Source organism: Lathamus discolor, chromosome 4 (genome assembly GCF_037157495.1).
Source record: "Lathamus discolor isolate bLatDis1 chromosome 4, bLatDis1.hap1, whole genome shotgun sequence".
In the NCBI taxonomy this organism is placed as follows: Eukaryota; Metazoa; Chordata; class Aves; order Psittaciformes; family Psittacidae; genus Lathamus; species Lathamus discolor.
Genome location: NC_088887.1, coordinates 41427316 through 41445878, shown reverse-complemented (window position 1 = coordinate 41445878; position 18563 = coordinate 41427316). Strand labels below are relative to the sequence as shown.

General features: G+C 33.9%; 1 protein-coding gene across 13 annotated transcripts in view; it reads right to left on the bottom strand.

The window, feature by feature from the left end:
• Positions 1-18563, bottom strand: part of DMD (dystrophin) — a 1176091-nt gene that overhangs the window by 387569 nt on the left and 769959 nt on the right. For all 13 annotated transcript variants that reach the window (XM_065677219.1, XM_065677222.1, XM_065677220.1 and 10 more), the window contains 2 exons: positions 7936-8083; positions 5839-5988 (listed from right to left, as the gene is read on the bottom strand). In XM_065677219.1, coding sequence (XP_065533291.1) covers positions 5839-5988; positions 7936-8083 — 298 coding nt within the window. The remainder of the gene's footprint in view (positions 1-5838; positions 5989-7935; positions 8084-18563) is intronic.

Genomic DNA, 18563 nt, shown 5'->3' with positions numbered 1-18563 from the left:
TAAATGCCTTGAATGACAAAAGCAAGCTAAAGGAGTTGAAACATTCTTGTCTTTAACATTGTGATGGTGGACAACTGATCAGATATATTTTTCCCTTGGTGATATTCCAGATATGGGATAAATTACGTATCTTTCAAATCTTTCTGCTCCTGAGAAATGCATTAATCTGATTTTAATTTTGGTTTTATAAATCTCAAAGAACAGACATTTTAAAATAAATAGACTTAAAATTTATAAAGGTAGCAATTATATCAGATCTCTGGGTATTATTTTTGTTGTAAAGCAACAGTTGAAAAAAAATAAAAATAGTGAGTATCATACGACAGCAATATTCACCTAATTTGGATTTCATTTATATTTTGGTTGGGGGTCAAAACCAAAATCAGCACACATCTGTGTAGAAATTCACAAGATTTTAAAACCTCTTTAGGACTAATTTTCCAGATTTAAAGATAGTTGCATCCAAATCTTAACCTTAAATTAGACTAGAAGTGATCTATTAGTCTAACCCTGATCTGTTACCATCTTTTATTTTATAGACAGGAAATAACCAAATCTTTCAGTCTAAGTTAAACCAATTCATTTTCTTTCATCTATTGTGAAAACCTGTATTTAGCCTTGATTGTAAACATTCATAGAGCTATCATAATTCACCTTTCAAATTACACCAACTAACAAAAAATAGAAAAAGAATAGATGTCTCCTTATGTTTTACCATAGTCTTCAGTTCTTTCTGATTACAGTCATTAGGATTTAGAGTATAGCATGTAAAGTATAACAAAAACTAATGTCTGAAGCTGCTAAAGTGACTAAAAATTGCCTCTGATTGCTGAGTAGGCTTTAGGACCCACTTCCCACTATGCTGTCTTCTAACACAGGCAATCCATTGTTTTCAAAATGTTTAAGTATCTCACTAGCTTCAAATCAATAGAGCCAGAAAACCTTCAGTATGTGTGGCCTAAAAAAAAAAAAACCACCAGGAAAAAACCCAAAGGCGTTATTATTTTTAAATGAAGGGACATCAGCATTGTTTTATTTCTGTGTTGTGACATCCTTATTCTTGTGTGCTTAGCATGGCTGGGAAGCAGCAAATTATATTTATGCTGATAGTAAATTCACCTTCTAAAATCTTAATTAGTGGTAGCTGCTAGCAACACTCAAATAAAAAGGAATAAAACCTATTTATACTTGGAGCCTGTGACAGTCTCATGTTTGTCCAGTAAGCATATACCTCAAACTTCATTTTGCTATGCATATGGCCATTTGTCAGTATGGCTGATAATAACATGAATGTGGACTACACCTAATTAGCAATCTATGACGAACTGTCATAGGAAATTTAGCATGGCATAATACTTTATTACATTTAAGGCAATCAAGTCACTTTTTAATTGAAAGCAAATTCAGGAAAAGAGCACCCTTTTGACCTCCAAAATATTGGGTATACTATTCTTATTTCAAATTGAAAGAACAGAAATCAAACTGCAGCATTCATTTTCCAAGATGTTTTACTCTCCATCCCACAAATAAAAATTGGAGCAATTTTAGTAATTTTCACTGTGAACTGGAACTAAGTTATATTGACATGCTGGAAATTTGAAGTCATCACAGGCAATCTATGAATAATTATTACTCAAGGCAAGTTACAATACATGAACTATAACCTTGTTACAACTTCGTCTTTCTGCACTTTCAGGGCACATCTGTTTTGTTGTTGTTTTTTTCTACACTTGATCAACCAAGCTAAGACTACCTATACTTTTCCTGGTGGTACAGAAAATGTTCACAAATTACAACCATGTCACTCCACTCCATTTTTTTTTTTTTCCATATAGTACAAATTGATTTGCTGTGGCAGTAAACAGTGAAATAGTCTTTTCAGTGTCTAGTAATTAGTTCTAATACTAGCTGACAAATTAAAAGGCAGCAAAACAAAATGTCTCCATCAGGCACTTATAATAACCTTCATAATACATACAGTAGATGTTGCAAAGACTAAAGTGGATAAATGAGGAGAATGCTGATTTTGGCATCCAGCTTACTTTCAGATAATCTAGCTCATCCCTCTTGGCTGACACCAGACCAAGAATAATATTAAAGAGTAATAAACTCCTTCCAACAAACCTCTGATTCCATGGTTCACTAGTCTCATACCTAATCTATCAATCCATTTACTGCACAGTAAAAGGTAAGAAAGCTATTACAGATCTATTGCATGCCCTGGCAGGTGGTATATGACAAGAACTGAATTCATCACAAACTCCAGTGCCTTGTACCACCTTTTGCATGCTTTGAAGCACTAGGTGGCTAGCTTACTTGGCTATCACAGCAGAAGATACTTTAAGTTTTGCAAATAAACAAAAAATACTTGATGTGAAGGCACAAAAATGGTTATAAAACAGCTCATTTTTCATACTACTAAGACTTCACAAAGATAGTGGTACTTTGATTTTTACAAGAAATACTGGCTTTGGAGAGGGTATGGTAGCTAAAACCAGGTTAGAATTTAAAAGTCATACTTTCAAATATGGGCTTTAATCTTCATTCTCTACCTAAAACTATGTTTGAGGCAGCAGCCTATTAGAATCACTATTCAATAAAGTTGTCTAAAGAAATATCATTTTAAAATTATTAATATCCAAAGGAAGAAAATCTCTTTATGTATCTATTCTCAAGGTCATCAACACATGATATAAACACCCAAAAGCAAAGACAATACAGAAGCAAAAGCAAAAAAGCTTCTTTTATGTGACTGCAATTTCTTTCATACTCAATTTCTTTTCTCAGCTTATTTCCATTGCTGTAGGGCAATAGTTTCTGTGACTGTAAAGAAGGTTTGAACATGACTTATTTCAAATGTGTCACCTTGAAGGTGAAGACTCACAGGTGTTGTCCCCCATTCCCCTGCTTGGCAGATCAAGGCAAAACAAAAATTTGTCATAATGTTAGGAGATACTTGGCTACATTCTCAGCTGGTGAAAATTGTCACAGCTTCTGTGAAATAAACAGAATTACTCTACTGTAAGCCAGATAAGGACCCATCTTACATTATTTATGTGACTGTCATGTATGTTTTGTATTTTGAAAATCATATCATCCTGCAATACGAGATAATCAGAAATGGTAGATTGTTACATGTTCATTTCTAGCAGAGATGCCAGAAAACAAAATTAACAGCTAGGAACAAAGGATTAAAATGTAAGACACACTCTTAGAAGAGGATGGAGAAACAGAAAACCCCCAGACAAATCTGTGTGAGATTTCATGTTTGTCCATGGTGCACTGAGGAAGCAAAAAAAAAAAAAAAAAAAAAAATCCTCATCAAAACAACTGATGACTGAACCATCCTCTGGTGACCTGCACAAGTTTGCCTGACGTAAAAGTGCCAGAGCTGTGTGTTTCAGCTTTGGCTCACAGTAAAAATCTGTGGTGTTTTTTTTCAGTGCTTGCAGATCTCTAACTGAAGGAAGACAACATATGTCCCTCTGTCAGGCCTGCAGACCTTTTTCCGTGATTTCTAATTTTATCACAGACCCTAGAATTTCAGAGGAGAAAGTGAAAAAAAAAAAAAATAATTGAGGCTTCCTACACAAACTGTGAGTAAAAGAAAAAATATGCAAATTAAAAAATAAAGATTTCCTTCAGTTTCATTGGAAAAATCTGACAGAAAACCTAAACAAGTTTTGAACTTTTTTCTATTTTTTTTTTTAACATCTGTCAAGTTCATATGGGAAATAGAAAACCTTCTGAGAACACCGTCAGAGAAGATGCATGGATTTGAGTCTTGTGATTTTCAAATTCAGTTTCTGTTCATTAAAATATATACATATATATACTGCATTTTTCAGATTCTTTAGATTCAGCTATTAAGGGCCAGTGAGAACTCAGATCTATCTACATCTCCATAGATAGGTAGATAGCTGAAAAAAAAAAAAAAAAAAAAAAATGCATTTAAGTAATGATCTCAAATGGAAGTTCAATTTTCTGTCTTTAGCCTCTTTTAGGAGTAAATGGGAGTTTTCACGTGGTAAATTCCAAGCCTAATAATTTGCCAGACACTTTACTTGGATCAAGGAGACATAAACTTGCAAAGACAAAGAGGCTGGAGAAGGACTATTCACTAGGGACTGTAGTGATAGCACAAGGGGTAATGGGATCAAACTTAAACAGGGGAAGTTCAGGTTAGCTATAAGGAAGACATTCTTTACTGTGAGGGTGGTGAGGAAGTGGAAAAGGAGGCCCAAGGAAGTTGTATGAATCACTAAACAGTAGCTTTATCCCCCATATTTGATTGAGACCTAACTACTTTTAACAACATTCATAGGTGGTCTGACTATGACAAGTAACTTGGAACATCCTGCAACAGCAAGCAGAAAATTAAAATGCTAAGTTTTTTGGTATATGACTAATTTGTAAAAACTTAAATTCAGAGGCAAATTACAGATTTCACTAAAATGCATTTGTGTCATTTTACTAAAAGTATTTTTTCATGAAAACTAATGTCCTTTTAATACTACAGCTCAGATATACAAATTGTGGTGCCTAAATTCAGCTATGTATACGTTTACTTCAGCTAGTAAATAACACTGTATTTGATCTCAAAGTGGTCTGAATTCTTCTATATACATTGATTTCAGAAACCCATTTGTAGAGAAAGAGATACTTCTGTCCAAGCACCCAAATAATGATTTATGTGTCCAACTTAAGAGTCTTGATTGTGATCAATATTTATTATCCACTTTTGCCTGAGCCATTAGCTAATATTCTGAACCTTGACAGACTGTTTCTGTTAGTAGCAAACTAATGGGAGTCCCACATCAAATAACTGCACATTTATTTCCCAGACCTGTGCTTGAAATTCAACTGTGTTCAAAGTAATGGCAAAACCCTCAAGATGTAGTATTCTAACCGGAAACTCTAGCTTGTTTTTCAGTAAGGTACTCCAAAGAAAATCTCTTCACCTTCTTTCCAACAGAAGTAAACACAATGAATCCTTCTTTCTTTTATTCCTGGCATCCTGGTAACTTCAACAAATAGGTACCACAGAGATTCTGGTTTTGCCATCAGTCCTAAAATTTCTCAGCTAATTCTACATTGACCTCTTCCAACCAGGCTATCCATACCTTGGGTTGTGGTCCTGTGTATAATGCTTTCTACCATTTCTGCTGCATAAGAAACAGAAGTTACATGAGAGCCCTCAAATTATCTACCTCTTTTGACCAGATTTGCTACTCACTTTCACCAGTTTCCAACACAAAAATATGCTACTTCAACAACAGAATATAGTAAAATCCTCTTTTACTTCTCTCCGTGAGTATGGAGAACCCAGAAAGCAAAATGAATGGTACTTCCCTACACAGAAACCAGAAATTGAAGTTCGGTGTTGGAAAAAGCATGGTGGAGGCTAAAACAGCTTCCAAAGTTGCAACATCCACCTTGGGGCTGGGAAGAGAAGAAAACTGGGAAGTGTTTCCATAAAGGCAATCAGCCATTTGCTACTGTCTCTCACACACCTGAGTCACAAGAACTGGAATATTTGCTGTAACCTCAAGACAATCAGACTACAAAACTGTTGCTCTGCATTCCACCCTTAAGCAGCAGACCTGTAATTTAGGAATATATTTGGATACAACGTTGTCATTTCAGGTGCTAATAGTCTTGGTTTGCTGTCACTGTTTCTCACAGCAGTGTACTGTACACATATTTTTCTTCACTTTCATTATGCATACAAATGTCTTTTCATATGGAGAAAAACAATACATACCAGAAAATATATAATGCAAATATTTGCTGCAGATCAAAATTTTATACCACAGTTACATTAGTAAAATGTCTAACCTTTAACAAGCGATGGTTAGCCTCCTTCAGCGTACTCTCTAGCTTATGTTTTCTGTCTGGGTTCAGTGATGCACTTCCAAGCGCTGTTCCTCTAGTTTCATTTAATCGTTTCAGTATTCCCTTGTGGGGCGGCAGCTCTTCAGCTCTTAACTGGAACAGACAAATACAGCAGTTAAGATGAACTGTGGTAGAATTTTCAGCTCTCTTATCTTCACCCTTATTGATTTGTGTATCAGCTAAAGGAATAAACTCAATTAAAGACAAAATAACCATTGCTTTCTGAATGTAGAAGGCTAAAACTCCCCATAACAGACTGTATTAGTGGATCAAGACTAAAGAGAGTCCTAAATGGCAAAATATGAGATTTTTCAGGTATTAATCACTGCTACATGACAAATTTCACTTCTGGAGACTCAATAGCTCATGTATATGGATTTTAACAATGTTTTAATATGGTAAACAGCAAGCACTTTGGAGAAGGGTTTTAACATGTCCAGCGCTGTGGACACAGTCACCCAGATGGTATGTGAAGAAAAGCTGTCCAGTCTAGCCTCATAATTAAGAATGTTCGTGTATGTTCATAAAAAAAAAAAAAAACAAACCAACAAACCCCATAAGTAAAGCCAAAGGATGCAAGGCATCACCTAAATGTACCACTTCACCATATATGCAGTTAGTGCAAACTTGTATCGTCAAAGTAACTTGATATATCAAGTGAAGAGAATGTAACTAAAAGACAAAGTTCTTCAAGTTTGGGGGTTTGGAGAGGTTTTATTAACATAAGCAGGTATGTATGAAATGAACCACACTGCAAGCCAATATGTTATTTGCTGCATTAGGATGCATTCTCTTTTGTGTTGCTCAAGAACAAGGTGGACAGTAAAAATGACATACAATTAAGAGATAACATCTTAATTTTGGGTTATGTATCCCTTGAGAATACTGCAATTGGGAAATATTTGTACATATCTGAAAAGCATGAGACTTCATGGTTCTAAACAATCAATTTAGACTTTAAAATTTTATTCCTGTCTGCAAATTACAAGATCCATCTAACACCCCTTATAAATATTTCTTTGCCTTCATTCTGATATCCTTGACAATGGTGGCAAAGCAACACAAATTCTTTGTCCAACTTGCTGGTATCTGATGCTGAACAGTCAGGGACAAACTCAGCACATGGTTAAGTCTTCATTTCCTCAATTATTACTTTTTTTAAGAAACTTAGATTTTTATTAAAGAATCTTTTAGATTTTTGCCAGGTTTTGATGAAAGAAGGATAGAACAAACTTGAGTTTCCTTCAGGTTCTTTAATGCTCTATTCCATCACTTGCTGAAATTGTTCAACTTGGATTGGCATAAAAGATAACTAGTTATTATCCTCAAGAGAGGACAGGAAACCTTTAGGCAATTATTTTATAAGTAATATGCATTTTCCAGCTACAGTATAATTTTTATTGAGCAAATTATTACGCATAGTCATTCCATTGAACACATTTCAGAAACTAAACAGAGCAACTTCTACAGAATATATTTATTAGCAGTATCACAGTCTAAAAGCTCTAACATCTTCATGAAAATATTCCAGCCTTTAAAGGCAAATATTTAATGCATTGTTTGGGTTTTTTTTTTTTTAAGTGTTTTTAAAAAGTCACTTAGATGTCGAGTCTACAAAATGTTGCAGTGACACTTTAACCAGTTGGCATTTATAATTATATATGCAATTCTGCATACTCTTGTGAAATACTGAATACCATTTCGTAAGTGAGAAGTTATAAAAGGCTAACAAGACAGATATACAGAAATGTTATAAAAGTCGAATTCTGAATTAAGAAATGAGGATGAAAACAATAATGATTAATGACCTAGTGACAAGATAGGCATTTTTTTTTCAGTACATTTTTCATTACTTTTCTGATTTTGGTATGATCAGTGTATATTTGTACATAGGTTTGGAAATTCCACTGCTGTGATTTATCTAAAAAAGTTAAGTGAATGCCAAGCTTGATGGCAGAAGAATTCCCTTGAGAACAGTATTAACTTTTCTTTAATGCAGAACTGCTAAAGTAAGAAAACATTAATAATAAAACTCAATACCTTTACTTTGCTAAGGCAGTCTCTTAACTGGTCTTCATTCCCTGGCTCAAGGGGAATACCAACAGTGCTGTCTGCTTCCTCTAACCATAAAATCAACTTGTCCAAGTCCTCTTGAAATTCTGATAAAATATTCTTTTCTTCCTCTAGCCTGTAATAAAAATGTGAAATTAATGTTTCTATACACTTACTTTTATGTTGAAATGTTTATCCATACTAAAAGAAAGATAACAGAAAACTAATTCTTATTATCTATATTAATTCTTTTTAAAAGTGTGCCATAGATTTTTTCATATCAAAATTATCAGACCAGCACCCTTTTAACATAGCATTAAATGTATTATAAAAGAAAAACTCATGTCCTAATTTGCAAGATCACTAAATTCAGCTTCTGGATTATATATGGCTGGTAGCAAACAAGCATGCCGGAACTAGAACTACTACTAAGTCAGACCAGATTTTGTGTGAACAGCATGGAAGCCCAGTGTCATAAACTAAGAATTCTAGCACCAAATTTTACCAAACTCAATCTGTAGAAAGTGATGCTTAAACCTGTTTGCCCAATATGTCCGTATGTCCAGCTGGGTTTACATCTTTTGCTTTGATCTGAAGTAACCTTAATAAAATAATTGCAACAGAAAAACATCTAGTGTACTTGTTCATTACCTGCTACATGTAATCTGGAAGCTGAATTTAGTGAGGCTGCAAATGATGACTTCAGCTTTTCTTTTAAAAGACCAGACCTGCATATGTTTGTGCCCCTCTTCACCAATGGAATTTTCACTGCTGACCAAATCATGTCCCATCCCTGTAATTTCCAGAGAATAAAAGTATTCAAGTGACTTCAAGTGTTTTGTAGTTTAAACACTTATTTGCAAGGAAAGAAAGTTGCTTCATTAATGTTTTAAGAAACAAAAACATTTGTTAGAAAGAAACAAATGAAGAAAAACTATAATATTCGTAAAAATTTTATTAAATAACATCATTCAGGTTATAATGTAAAATGGGAGAAGCCTCATTTGGTCAGCAGTGAAAATTCTAGTAGTGAAGAGGGATATGATCTGAAATAAACTTAATTTCACAGCAAAATAAACATCAGACTTCATGGTATAAACAAAAAAAAATTATAGACTAAGATTTCTTGAGGAGGAAAAGAGTCATGCTATTGGAATGCTGACTATTATAAAATAATACCAGCAGCATACAATTCAACTACTATTTTAGACAACTTGCAAACTAGAAAAACTTTTGCTAGTGGTTTACCCGCCTTCCCTCTTACTGGCGTTTATTACACTTCCTTAACAAGGACTTACAAGATGAGAATTGGTTACTAGAGGAATAAAAACTCTACAGGCTATAGATCCCTCACCAAAATAGCAGATTAAAAACCAGACTAAAGTAACAATGACAACACTCTTGATCAGGCTTCATTAAGTCTGTCTGCACTAATCATGTCAAATCTTAAGAAACCTGAAAAATATGATAGCTGCCACAAATATGTCACAGGCTTTCCTGGATGGCAGAAGCCAGGCAAGAAGACATCACTACAAAGGTGTTCTTGAAAAAGAGAAATGTTTCCATTCAATTTACAAGAAGCAAACACTTTTTGAAAGTGTCTCCAACCACTGCCCTAAATCCTTCCTTTCTTTTGTAGCTAAAAACAAACAAAAAAAAAACCCTACCGAGCAACATCAATATATGAAGTGAAAATTTTGGATAAGAAAAAACATATTAAACAGTATTATGCATTGATGTTTCCAAATAATTATTAATAAAGTAGATCACACTTTCAAGGTTTTTTCTTTACAGCACAGTTTAAAGGCATTCTGTTAATTTCTAAAATATGAAGCATTATTCCTCTGTTACATTCAAGTTTAATGCTTTTGTAGAATTTATTTCAGCATATAGTAGTGATAATAATTAATGGGATATTTAAAACTCTCCATCTATAATTAAGTAGAAGATGTATTTTATTTCTGAATCAATTCAATGCATTTAGGAAAAAAAAAGCACTAAGTTCTTCTTGAAATATTGGTTGTGAATTATAAATATTCTAAATATGTTTTCAGGAAATGGATTTGCAGTGATTATGGCTTAAAAATTACATATACAGAAAAGCAAGTGCAGAATGTATTATTAAGCATTATGAAGTCTATTAATAAATCATGCATTTGGTCATAATAAATATACAAAGTTTGTGTAAAGGAGATTAGTTTAGGTTTAAATGAAGGATGCTTTTTTTCCTAGCTCAGCTGATATATCCAGAGATTCTTATTCTCTCAAGCATTTCAGATGGACTGTAGCTGTAAATTTAGGTAAATTTTAATCTACCCTCAAAAAGGAGAAATTTTTGTCACCTAGTGCTCAAGGACCAGACAGCGAGGAGTCGCATGCTCTAAGTCTACAACAGTACAGGTGTAGAGGGTTCAGTCATGTCCTTTGAGAAACTGAAAGGCACTATGGAACAAAGAAGAGCACTCTTAGGTGCTTATTGCCAAGCATGTATTGATATGAGAAAAAAGAACTTTATGGCACCAGCCAAGGGTCACAGAATCATAGAATTGTTTAGGTTTAAAAGAGTCTTAAGTTCATTGAGTCTAACATTTGACCTAGCACTGCTAAATCCACCACTAAACACACTGTATTCTATATTCCAATATTTGCTAGGCATATGAGTCCACTACTGCTCTTTTTTAAGTTCATAAGCAAGTTACTCCAGAGTAACTGTAGAGATTAAGTAAACACAAGCCACTGGAGCTAAACTGCTCTTTAGAGGAAAAAGAAAGAGAAAATATTTACTGTAAAAGCAAAACAAAACAAAACCCAAACTCTAAAACTATGTATGTCTTTACATATTTATATGCATACACACGTATATATACACATAAATACAGGTATGCATATACATACACTCACATATGCTTACATTTATAGAAATATCTAAGAAAGTGAACATCATAAAAAGCAAAAGAATCCAAGCAACAGCCCTGCTTTCCAGGTTTTGTCTTATATTTTCTTATGGAAACCTGCATGACTGCTTTCAGGAACTGTGATTTGTCTAGGATTTCTGGAAATGCAAGTGTAAGTTGTAAAGCACGTATCTCAGTAGAGGCATTATGTGATGGTACCCTAAGGATAAACCTGAGATTAACTCTGGCACAGAAAAGGCAGAGTGTTCAACTCAGTGCACATGAGAGCAAAATTATTGAGCTGTATAATATTTTTGAATGAGAAATCAAAAAGATTTCTCATCTCCTAACACAGATAGCAATTGGCAAGATTTCTTTTTCACCTTAAGTGCACTGTCAGTTTAATCACCCTTATGAATTTAACTCCAATCCTTAAAACATTTAAAACTTTTCCTAGTCATGAAGGAAGTATTTTTACTTTGATGACTAATTTAAATGTTGATCAGTAGGATTCAGTTTTATTATCTGAGCTATGTGGGATGTTTTCAATCTAGGACTTTCCAGGAATTAATTTAGACAGGTTTACTTTACATAAATAGATAGATCTATACATGCACAGAAGGGTTTCAGATTTCAGAAAAAAACCAACAAAAAAACCAACAAGCAAAAACAAAAAACCCGTAAAGATCTACTATCTTACCCTAGTCAGGAAAAGTATGTAGTATAGTAATTAAAAGGTCCATTGTAATTAATGAGAGCTGGAGGTACACTTCATAATTTACTTTACTTTTAATGTTCTTGGCCTGCTAGAACATTATTTTTATTATAAATAACATCCTGCATGACAAGTATCATATTATGCAAGCCACTAAAATAAACCACTGTCTGTATTAGCTGAACCAGTCAATCAAATAAAAAGTTTTAAATTGATAACTGATTGCACCTTTTGAACAAGCTGATTTCTATCACTGTGATTATATTTGGAACAAGACGTACATGTCATTTCTAGGTGTTTAAATTCATGGTGGTAATGACAAATTAATAATTCATGTTTATTAAGGGAATATAGACTTCCAAATCAAAGCCTAAACTAACTGGAACAAGGAGAATGACCCAGCAGTTGACATGGACATGGACAGAGCAGCTCTTGAGAAAGCAGTTGGGAGTACGTCTTGCTGTATAAGCGATTGAGGAATAAAATGTCATTTCAGCAGCTGGTCCTATGCAGCCAAGCAGATCCATTTCCAGCACAGATATGCATGCTGTTAAATCCTACTTATTCTTCTAAACCAGCCTAAGTTCTCAAAGAGTTTTTAAACTGCTTCTCTGTCTGCAAAAGGATTTACTTCATTAACCCTGAAATATAACCCATCTTGTTTGATGGAAAATTCTCAAACTATAGCAGGGAAGTACAGAATTTCCTATGTAATATTTAGTCTTCTACATGCCTCCTACTCTCATGAACATTACTTTGTATTTTCCATACTAAAACATGTCAGCTTTCTGTTTGCATTTCTAAATTTATAAGGTCCCTTGGCCTGACTTCATAACTGCTTAAATATGAACCTTATACATTATACTCCTGGAAGTGAATGTATTAAGTATTTAACACTGAGTAGCAAATTAAATTGAATTAATTCTTTTTCCTAATACTAGTTTGTGTATTGTATTTCATAAATTAGGGATTAGTTTTCCTAATGGTATTAAACTGAAGCAATAACAAATTCTTATGGTAGTCCACAAAATACCCTGGACAGACTTTTTTACTTAGCTATAATGGTTAACTATTACATAAACATTCATGACCCATCTCAAGTAAGCTTATTTTTTCATTTATAGTTTCTGGGAAACATATGAGAATATGAAATGTATATTGCAGCTCATGTATTTTCTCCACAGTCAACAATGTGATATCAATACCATAGCAACTCGTAAATAGTTTGTGAAATACATCAGATGTCTAGTTTGTAACTGCACACAAGTGATGTTGGACTTATTTGGGAGGTGTCGGCAAGAGAAAGAAAATATGCAATCATAGGAGTAGGACAGATCTGCACTTGTGACTCATATTCCCACTTGCACTTCCAATAATGTTTTGGTGTCTTTTTATTTTTTTAACATTCAGCTGTTGATTTTGTATTTATGGTATTTCTAAGATTAGGAATTAGTGCATTTAGTAACTGTAACTGAGAATTTAAGAAGCTACCAAAATAGTAACTTAACAATTTAGAGAAATATTTACTAGAAAAGGATTAATTTCTTTTCCTTCTCTAAAAAAATGTGCAAATATGCTTCATTTGGGTAAGGAACCTTAAATAAAATAATTGAAATGAAAAATATCACAGGAAAAGGTCAGAAGCAAATACTAAACAGTAAGAAGGTTAGCTACACACTTGTAAGTACAATGCAGTTTTATACCAGTGATTCATTTCTTGTGATTTACTGTAAGAAAACTATATAGAAAAGAAAAAAAAAAAAAAGAAAAAATTCAATACATAACTAACTTTATGTTGGAATGAAAAAATGTATTTATTGACTTTATCAGTGAAATCTCTTCATCCTAAACTAGCTTTTAAATTGCAATGAGAAGCTAATTACAGCCCTCAATATACCGAGTTTTAAGTGAAGGAAGCCAATCACTGGCAGCTACTGTGTCATGAAAAAAAAAAAACAAAACAAAAAAACAACAACCCTAAGCCAACGAACTCCAGCCAACCAAAAAAAATACACTTTAAGGAAGGTAAGGTATGAAAAAAAACCCCAAATTTTATAACAATTCTTTTTATTTATAACAGAAAGGTGCTGGGTTTATATCCTGAAAAGTATTTTAAAGAATTCAGGTAAACAGCCTTTGTTCTGTCATTCTTTCCGTAATTACTGCAAACTCACTTGTAGAGATGTGAACATCTGCAGGTTCAAGCTCATTAAAAGTGCAAATGTATCTGCAGTTAAAATAATGAAAAATTCTCTTCCATTCAACAAAGCCCAATTTTAACAAATGTCAGATTGTGATGAATAAAAACTCACAATGATTACACCTGAAACAAAAAAAAGAATCTAATTCCTGGGCCTCTGGTTTCAAAAATTACACAAGAAACTTTTAACAAAGATGGAAAATACAAAGACCAGCCAGTGCCACTGTTACAAATTTGTCAACAACCTCATTTATGAGTCTTCACCTTATTAAGCTGCTATGTGAGATGCTGGTTCTCCTCCTGATATATACCCCCTTGACTAGCTTTGCCTGGCCCATGTGTTGTTACAGGGGGAAGCAAAGGCACAGCACCACGCTGCAGTTGTAGCCCTCTGACTTGCCACCACACAGGCACTCAAGTGCACACCCTGATAGCAAGCCAGTGCTGCATTAAGTCATCCCAAACGTGGGGGTGCCAGTGGCATGGCTAAGAACAGACAAGAATAGCATAATATGGCCGGATGCATCTCAGGGGACAATAAGACAGAGATCTTCTGATAGTGCAGTATTCAAAATGATTACGAGGGTATGAAGAAGAAGAGACATACTTTTCCCCCCTCTTTTGTCTGGCGTTAGTAGCATATATTCAAGGGGCCATTGAAACTTCCCCTAGTCTCCAAAGTCTCCCTTTCAGTTTGAATAATGCTGTCCCAGGGCACAAAAATCAAACTTCTCCAAAACACACTGCTTGAAGCAAAATGCTAACAAAAACTCAATTAAATTCCCAATTTGATATCTATCAGTGTATCAGACTTTCAATCAAGTTTCACTTAATTCAACTGCCTGCTCTATTCCAAAGTTTGCAGTAACATGAAATGACTAGATGTGCTAAAATTACATTCTCATCTAATTCTTAGCTGGCTGGATTAGACTGTAAGACACAGAAACACTAAAAACTCAATCCAAACTGCTAGAGCTTTGAAACTCTTAGATAAAGGCAATGAAAGATAACATCCTATGCAAACATAGCTCAAGCACAAACTCTTGATTTTCGGTATCAAAGAAAGGAGATTCAAAGCTAAATTTGAGTCTGTGCTTTGCCTAGGATCAGCATTTGAACCTTTTAAAACTTAAAATCAGCTGCTTTTTACTGAAGAGTAGTACAGGTTCTTCAAACTGTTTTGAGATTTAGTTTGTTTTCTTTTCTGTTTTTAATTAAATTGTCTTTTTATGGTCCAGATAATTCTCATTCATTAAATCTGCCAGACTGCCACCGATATTAACAAATAGTGAACCTATGATCAGTTTCAGTTATATATAGAATATCATGGTTCTGATCTGGTTTACAGTTCTTATCATGCAGGTGATTTCATATTTATTCCAAATTATTTATGAAAACAGGATTAACATGTTGAAAATCTCAGAATCATGTATCAATCTTTCCTTTTCAAGCCAAACACTGACAGGGTTCATGATGGTTACAAGATATATTTTGAATTTACTGTGTTCCCTACCAATGCTGTGATAATATGATATTCTCATACAGAATAAATAGTAGACCATTTAATAGTGCATCCTCAGGAAAACTGACAAAGTAATTCTGCAGAACTCCCCCATCCCCAGCAAACACTGTTGGTGATAATGCCAGGATCACTTTCTTGAATTATAACTGCCATTTGCAAGCTCAGCATCATGTAAAAATGGTAGAATCATAGAATCATAGAATAGTTAGGGTTGGAAAGGACCTCAAGATGTTTCTCTGAAATATTCATTACCTCACATTTGTCTATGATGAAGATTATCCGTTGCTTGTTGCCCATCTATTCAGTTTTGGAGTTTACCAGTATCAGCTCAGCATTTCACTACCTTGAAGACCTTAATGTTATGGGCACCCTTGGAAATGTCACCATACACCTTCTGTCTCCAAATGAATTCTCACATTCATGCAACTTACAAAAATACCTATGTTGGTTTCTGTTACAGCTGTAATCTTTTGTCCCCCCCTCCCCCTCTAATTGATGAGTATGTTTGAATTTTGCTAGAGAATTAAGTATAAACGGAGTGTTTATGCCCCATCTGTAAATGTGCAGGATTATTATAATCAATTATCTTGGTAAGCAATAGCAAAAATTAACTTTACAGCATATAAAATTTCTTTGCCATTTAAATAATGCTTAGCACATTACACTTGAATTTGAAATCACTGTCAGATTTCAGTTCTGGAATCCATTCAATTGCTAATTTCTTCCCACTTCCTTTATCTCGAGATATGCTGAGCCAAAAAATGTAATAGAAAACAGAATTTCAGTTAATCACTACTCCTCTGTCTGAGCTACTGAGAATCAGCTTTAAAGCAGAGTACAATGTATTGACTACAAAGACTAAAACATAAAATCTATTAAAATATTTAGAATCAGTTTTCTGATTTGCAGAAGGTTCTAAACTTCAATATCTACTTTTATTTTTCTTTTAAATTGCTAAATGAAAATGTATTCTACTCACTCTATTCTCCTTTCAATATTATCTTCATAAATTATGGTTTTAAATTGCAGTTGCATTCTCTCATTCCTAAAATTAAGTGATTTACACTAAAATCTTAGAATCCCCTTTATGATCATAAAAATCTATTAACCATGAACATTTTAAGTTTTAGGAAATATAAGGAAATATTAAAGGACTACTAAAACTTAACTGATCCAAATATAAGCACACTGGCTTAAGAGTTTGTTTGACAAAGAGTCTATTAAACCTATTCTGAAAAAGAGAAATAAAAATATTTTAATTCACCCTGATCTACTATAACTTACATTATCTGACTGACATGAATAAATTTGCTATAGTACAAACACATGCAATACACAACGTCATGGCTATATTAGCTCTTTTGGACTGCAAGTAGAGGTCACTTCCTTCAACTATTCTTATTTGCTCCATGCTTTATTCTTAATGAAAAATTAAGGCTCTTTGGGTGACATGGGTTTCAAGTCCTAAAAGGAGAGAACCTAACTATATCAAATCAAATTAGGGCAACTATTGAGCAACTAAGATGCCAAAGTATAACAGAGATTAAAATCCCATAACACCTATGACAGGCTATATGAAGACAGTGTGGCAGATGGACCTAGCTGGAGCACACCATATATTCCTGTCAACTAGGGTTTCTTTCCTTTGAAAATCCAGTCTGTGAAAGTGAAAAGATGAAGGAAAGAAGAAAAACCATATACTGGGAAGCATCAGCTATACTGAAGGTAGGATCTGTTTCCAAGATCTGGGAGGAAAAGGGCTCTCTGGCTTTGATGCAGATAGGAAGACCAGGCGATGAATTAAAGTGCAAGCTCCTCCATCCTGACACATACAGGTCTTGCTATAGTATATCAAAAGCATTTCTATCATAGTTTAACACAGCACTTTCTGTATTACTTCTACAGTAATGTATTTATTCATTCAGACTTCACCAACTAAGATCCCTGCAATCATTGTTCTCAAAATTAGACAAGCAGTCATTCCAGAGGAAAACAAACAAACTGATCAACTAACCAAACAGACCAAAAAGAGGGATGCATGTGCAAGCGTTTAATGTAAAACCTACATCTAGGGAACATAACTGATCCTAGACTTCCTTAAGATACAGAATGTGCCAAGAAATTCCATATAGTTCTAGCACTGCCTTGAGGTGAAGCAGCATTCTGATAAACATTTCTATTGATAAATCAAGGAAAGTACAATACCAATCTTCACTAGAACTAGAACATATTTCTTATTCTCAGGCAAAGCTCAAACACTAATTTCTTTTGTGTTGTCAAAGCGCTATTAAAATTACGTGTTATTGTTTTGTAAGTGTTAGCACTTAGATAACAAGTTAAGGCTTGGAAACACAGATGTGTTTCCATTGTACAAAAGATCAGCTTTTAGTGTGATAAATAAAAGCCATGGACTCCCTTCTGTAGCAAGTAGCATCACCATCAACACCTAGAAATGCCGCAGAAAGAAATATTTAAAGCACTGCTGAAGGCTCTGACAGCTGTAGCTTACTTATTTCACCTCCTTTTAACATGTTCAAAACGAAACATGATTAAACTCAATAACCACCATTCAGGATACTCCCTTACCACTCCCAGTGAACATTTTAACTGCTTTTCCTCCCTCACTCTAAATCAAAAAGAGGTACATGACACATCGGAAGTAACAAAACTGTTGCACTCTGCTAGTTCTTCCAGTACATGTATAACACTCATTAATGTACCTCTATAAGGAATATTCTGGGTTTTAAAAAACATGCATGAAGAAAGCTCTACTGGTGACTGTCTTTAAAAGCAGAATATCATATTAATTTAGGCCTAGCACCCAGGTTAAGAACATATGTTGTATAAAGCCTAGTATAAACAGCAACAATTTTCAATTGGAAATTCCCTTTTTAAAGAAATCAAACCATTTTTGCATTATCTGTAATTCAAAAACTCTTTCTTCCTGTGACTGCATGAGAAAAAAAAAAAAATGCAAAAGTGATTATAAACAACACTAAATGAACCAGTCCATGCTTTTTATCCAACCTATGAAATGTAGATGTTAATAGCTTTAATAATGAGAAGTGAACTAGATTAGGATTAACTGTATCAATTAGCTAAAGTATTATTAGGACTACAGAGATATATTTTAATGACATACTATCAAATTGAAAGATGATAAATGAACTGTAAATTCTATAAATGAACCTCCAATCTGTTCTACTTTTAATCAAGAAATAAAATGCTGGTTTGGTTTCTTTAAACATTACAAGTGAAATTATAAAAATGTGGAGTACAGAAAGG